Source organism: Bison bison, unplaced genomic scaffold (genome assembly GCF_000754665.1).
Source record: "Bison bison bison isolate TAMUID 2011002044 unplaced genomic scaffold, Bison_UMD1.0 scf7180017864080, whole genome shotgun sequence".
Taxonomy (NCBI): domain Eukaryota; kingdom Metazoa; phylum Chordata; class Mammalia; order Artiodactyla; family Bovidae; genus Bison; species Bison bison.
In genome coordinates this window covers 139354-145265 of record NW_011494652.1, presented here as the reverse complement: position 1 = coordinate 145265, position 5912 = coordinate 139354, and the positions used below count along the sequence as shown (strand labels likewise).

The following is a 5912-nucleotide window of genomic DNA, read 5'->3' as shown; positions in this document are numbered from 1 at the left end:
CCCCCCACCCGAGCCACAGCCCCCCTTGGAGCCCCCACAGGAGCCGCAGCTCCCTTTGCCACAGCTGGAGCAGGAGCAGGCTGGCACACAGCAGCACACGGCTTGCAGCAGCAGACGGGCACACAGCAGCTGGAGCCACAGCCCCCACAGCAGCCACAGCCCCACAGGAGCCACAGCCTCCACAGCTGGAGCGGCAGCCCCCACAGCTGGAGCCGCAGCCCCCACAGCTGGAGCCGCAGCCCCCACAGCTGGAGCCGCAGCCTCCGGAACAGCCAGAGCAGCCCATGGTTCTGGTGGGTTGAGGGTGGAGTAGGTCAGAGGAGCAGGTGGAGAGAGAGAAGGTGCTCAGGTGTGCAGTCTCCTGGGCCAGGAGCCTCTATATACCTGTGCAGGGTCAGGTGTGATGCTGGGCACATGCTCACTTCCTTGTGGCTGTTTTTATGATTTTTATAGCCCTGTTGTCTCTTCCTCCTGGCTCAGGAGGAAGCATCCACTTTCTTTGTTCCCTCTTTGTCCTCTCCCCCTTTTTCTTGGCCCCTGTATTTAGGACCTCAGGCTTCGGCGCTTCCCCAGGGCCTCCAGGGCACTAGTCCCCTGGCCTCTCTGCTGACCTCAGATGACAGAGCCTACTCAGGTGCTATTACCTTTGCTGTGTTGGCTTCTCCCTGACAGTGTTAATCTTACACGAGTAGAGTTTAAAGATCATTCTTGGTCTTTACTGGAAACAGTTAAAAAAGAAAACTAGAGAAGAAAGCAGATTGCCTGTAATCCTGTCATCTGAAGATGGCTTTTGTTTGGTTTCTAGGCATGAACAAGTATGTCGGTAGTTTTGCCTCTTTTTACCAGAGCCTCTGTCAGTTCTCTGGGGATGCCCTTTCCTTTAATATCCAAATAAGAAGGATCTAGCCCCAATTCCCTCATCTGACTCATTGGTAAATGGACTGATGCTGGGAAAAACTGAGGGCAAGAGGAGAAGGGGGTGACAGAGGAGAGATGGGTGGATGGCATCGCTGACTCAGTGGATGTGAGTTTGAGCAAACTCAGGAAGACAGGGAACTCAGAAGGATGGGGAACTCAGGAGACAGGGAACTCAGAGGACAGGGAACTCAAAGACCTGGAACTCAGAAGATACGGAACTCAGGACAGGGAACTGAGAGGACAAGGAACTCAGGAGACAGGGAACTCAGGAGACAGGGAACTCGGGAGACAGGGAACTCAGAGGACAGGGAACTCAGAGACCTGGAACTCAGAAGACAGGGAACTCAGGACAGGAAACTGAGAGGACAGGGAACTCAGGAGACAGGGAACTCAGGAGACAGGGAACTCGGGAGACAGGGAACTCGGGAGACAGGGAACTCAGAGGACAGGGAACTCAGAGGACAGGGAACTCAGGAGACAGGGAACTAAGAGGACAGGGAACTCAGAGGACAGGGAACTCAGAGACCTGGAACTCAGAAGACAGGGAACTCAGGAGACAGGGAACTCAGAAGACAGGGAACTCAGGAGACAGGGAACTCAGAGGACAGGGAACTCAGGAGACAGGGAAATCAGGGGACAGGGAACTCAGGGGACAGGGAACTCAGGAGACAGGGAAATCAGGGGACAGGGAACTCAGGGGACACGGAACTCAGGAGACACGGAACTCAGAGGACAGGGAACTCAGGAGACACGGAACTCAGAGGACAGGGAACTCAGAAGACAGGGAAATCAGGGGACAGGGAACTCAGGGGACAGGGAACTCAGGAGACAGGGAACTCAGAGGACAGGGAACTCAGAGGACAGGGAACTCAGAGGACAGGGAACTCAGGAGACAGGGAACTCAGAGGACAGGGAACTCAGAGGACAGGGAACTCAGGAGACAGGGAACTCAGAGGACAGGGAACTCAGAGGACAGGGAACTCAGGAGACAGGGAACTCAGAGGACAGGGAACTCAGAGGACAGGGAACTCAGGAGACAGGAAACTCAGAGGACAGGGAACTCAGAAGACCGGGAACTCAAAGACCTGGAACTCAGAAGGATGGGGAACTCAGGAGACAAGGAACTCAGAGGACAGGAAACTGAGAGGACAGAGAACTTAGGAGACAGGGAACTCAGGACACAGTGAACTCAGGGGACAGGGAACTCAGAGGACAGGGAACTCAGAGGACAGGGAACTCAGGAGACAGGGAACTCAAAGACCTGGAACTCAGAAGGATGGGGAACTCAGAAGGACGGGGAACTCAGAAGCACGGGGAACTCAGAAGACGGGGAACTCAGAAGGACGGGGAACTCAGAAGACGGGGAACTCAGAAGGATGGGGAACTCAGAAAACAGGGAACTCAAAGACCTGGCACTCAGAAGACGGGGAACTCAGAAGGACGGGGAACTCAGGAGACCGGGAACTCAGAAGGACGGGGAACTCAGAAGGAAGGGGAACTCAGAAGACAGGGAACTCAAAGACCTGGAACTCAGAAGGATGGGGAACTCAGAAGATGGGGAACTCAGAAGGATGGGGAACTCAGGAGACAGGGAACTCAAAGACCTGGAACTCAGAAGACGGGGAACTCAGAAGGACGGGGAACTCAGGAGACCGGGAACTCAGAAGGACGGGGAACTCAGAAGGAAGGGGAACTCAGAAGACAGGGAACTCAAAGACCTGGAACTCAGAAGGATGGGGAACTCAGAAGATGGGGAACTCAGAAGGATGGGGAACTCAGGAGACAGGGAACTCAAAGACCTGGAACTCAGAAGACGGGGAACTCAGAAGGACGGGGAACTCAGGAGACCGGGAACTCAGAAGGACGGGGAACTCAGAAGGAAGGGGAACTCAGAAGACAGGGAACTCAAAGACCTGGAACTCAGAAGGACGGGGAACTCAGAAGATGGGGAACTCAGAAGGACGGGGAACCCAGAAGACCGGGGAACTCCGAAGGACGGGGAACTCGGAAGAACGGGGAACTCGGAAGGACGGGGAACTCGGAAGGACAGGGATCTCAGAAGGACAGGGAACTCAGGAGACAGGGAACTCAGAAGACAGGGAAGCCTAGTGTGCTGCAGTCCATGGGGTCACAAAGAGTTGGACACTACTGAGCGACTGAACAACAACCCCCGCCCCCCGCCCTATCCTGGTATTAGAAGGTAGCCCCTTTTCCTCACTGAGTGCTTTTGCCCTTCCCAAAGGTCTCATCTCAGGTCCTGTTCTTCCCCTCTCCCCTCAAACCATCGCCTCCTGAGGCTGCTTCTTTTGGCTGCTGGTCCTCCCTCCCAGCCTTGCTCCATGGGAGGAAGAGAGGTTCCCCTCTAGTCACCAAGCCATTGCTGATTCAGGGACACTGGCTGAAGGGACGGCTCTAAGCCCTGAAGAGGGCATAAGAGGATTACTCTACTGAAAAGGAAGACTTAAGCCTGCGCCTCAGGTGTCAGTGCTCCCGAATCCACTTGGGCACCAGCTCCTCCTCGTGCCCCCAGCCCAGCTGCCTTTGGCTGGGCATCCTCCCTTTTCATGAGAATTCCCTGCCTTTTTCTCCACTGTTCTTTCAGTCTCTACCTCTGATTCTGGTCCTGAGAAGGAACCCTTCAAATTACGTGATGCCATCATCGGTAAAGACGCACCTTTCTCCTCATGAAGTTCGTCTCTACTTGATTACACAGTCTGCAGCACCTATGTTTGGTTGTGCCCTTATCTCAGGGCTTCTTAGTATATAGTCGGATGGCGAGCTCTCCATCTGTGGGTTTGACTAGATTTCCTGGTATTGAACTGTGCTTGCATGCCTGGAATAAACCCATGTTGGTCATAGTGTATGTTTACTTTGATACAGTGTTGTATCCTATTGGTTAATATTTAGAAAATTTGCATCTCTATTCAGAAATAAAATTGGGAGGGGATTCTAGGAAGATGGCAGCTTGAATACGTAGCACATCTCCTCTGTTGTCAACTTTGTTTCCAACCCATGTGTCTTTCAAGGGCAGTGGGCAGGGAGGTCGTGAATGGGGTTATGGATGAAGTTTCAGCTTTCCTTGAAACTCTGGACTTGAAGAGAACTTGGAAAGAGTCAGGACCCTGGCCTGGGAAAATATTGGGATGCAGTGGGTCTGGATGGAGACTTGGATCCTTGTCAACAGTCACTTGTCGTATAGATGAGAGTTTGTTTCTAGGCTCTCAATTCTGTTCCATTGGTCTGTGTGTCTGTCTTTATGTGGACCCCAGAGGACCCCAGAGCAGAGTGGGAGTCAGGTCAGGTGTCCTCATTCTCTGTCCCCAAGGAGGTAAGAAAAAAGGAAGCCTGAGTCCTCTCTACTTCTGGAAGAACAGTGGGAACACTGGGGAGCAGAGTGGATTCCTCCTGGTGGGGATCCAGCCTTTGCCTTGTGCTGCCTAACGGTCCCCAGGGCCAGAGCCCAGAGTGCCTTCCACGTCCTGTGAGAATGCAGCCCGCACAGTTGTCCTGTGGATGGAGCGGACTCCACGGGGCAGCAGGAGGTCTGAGATCACACTTAAGGGACGACGGAATTGGAGGGCTGGGCACCAACCCCCAATAAAATGGAGCTCCTGGTGTGGAGGCATGACAAGTAAGCAACAACAAAAATGAAGAGTAGCTAAGGGGAGTCAGGTGCACACCCAAAGATTTAAAAACATTTAATAGGCTTTATTTTTCTGGAACAGTTTCAGGTTAACAGAAAAAATGGAGTAAAAAGTACAGAGGATTCCCACACACACCCTTTATTTCCACCTATACGATTTCCCATTTTTTTTTTTTAACATTTTCCATTAGTGTGGTACATCAGTTGCAGTTGATCAGCCAATACTGATCTATCGTTGTTTAACCAAAGTCCATATTTTATTTATTCATCTGTGGGTGAATAAACCTTTTCATGTGCTTGTTGCCCATTTCTAGATCTTCTTCAGATAAGTATCTGTTGAGATAATTTGCCACTTTTTCATTGGGTTATCCGTCTCTTTATTCTTGAGTTGTAAGAATTCTTAATATATTCTGGTTACTAGGCCCTTAACAGACGTGTGATCTGTAAATATTTTTCCCATTCTGCTGGTTATCTTTTCACTTTTTTGGTCGTGTCCTTTGATGCACAAAATGTCGAAACTTCACTAAAGTGTGATTTATTCTTTGCTTTTGTTGCCTGTGTTTAGTGGGGCTCAGCAGTTGTGAGTTCAAGGGCTCTCTAGCTGTGGCACACGGGCTTGGTTGCCCCTTAGCATGTGGAATCTTAGTTCCGCGACCAGATATTGAACCTGTGTCCTGTGCGTTGGAAGCTTGGACTCTTAACCACTGGACCACCAGGGAGGTTCCCATAGTCTACTTGAGTTCACTCTTCATGTCGTGCCTTCTGTGGATTTTGAGAAGAGTGTAAGAACAGGTATCCATCGTTGTTGTGTCATACAGAATAACGGTTTCACTGCCCTCAACGTTCTCTGCTCTCCATTTATTCACCTCATCTCCTTACCGTCACCCTTCCCCACAAACCCTGATCTTTTTGCTGTCTCCGCAGCGTTGCCTTTCCCAGAATGGTGTCTGGTTGGAGTCATGCAGTGTGTAAACCTTTCAGATTGGCTTCTTTCGTTTAGCAGCATGCTTTTAAGGTTCCTCTTTGTCTTTTCCTGCCTTGATAGATCATTTCTTTTTTAGCACTGAATGATATTCCATTCAGTCCTGGGTGTTCTTTGGAAGGAATGATGCTAAAACTGAAACTCCAGTACTCTGGCCACCTCATGCAAAGAGCTAACTCATTGGAAAAGACTCTGATGCTGAGACGGATTGGGGGCAGGAGGAGAAGGGGACGACAGAGGATGAGATGGCTGGATGGCATCACCGACTTGATGGACATGAGTTTGAGTGAACTCTGGGAGTTGGTGATGGACAGGGAGGCCTGGCGTGCTGCAATTCATGGAGTCACAAAGAGTCTCGGACACGACTGA

At 51.2% G+C, this 5912-nt stretch overlaps 1 protein-coding gene across 1 annotated transcript in view; it reads right to left on the bottom strand.

Annotated features, from left to right (window-relative positions):
• The window catches only part of LOC104986915 (keratin-associated protein 5-6), a 732-nt gene extending 446 nt beyond the window's left edge, over positions 1–286 (bottom strand). The window contains exon 1 of the mRNA XM_010837634.1: positions 213–286. Within this exon, the coding sequence (XP_010835936.1) occupies positions 213–286 (74 nt within the window). The remainder of the gene's footprint in view (positions 1–212) is intronic.
• Between the last annotated feature and the right edge of the window lie 5626 nt (positions 287–5912).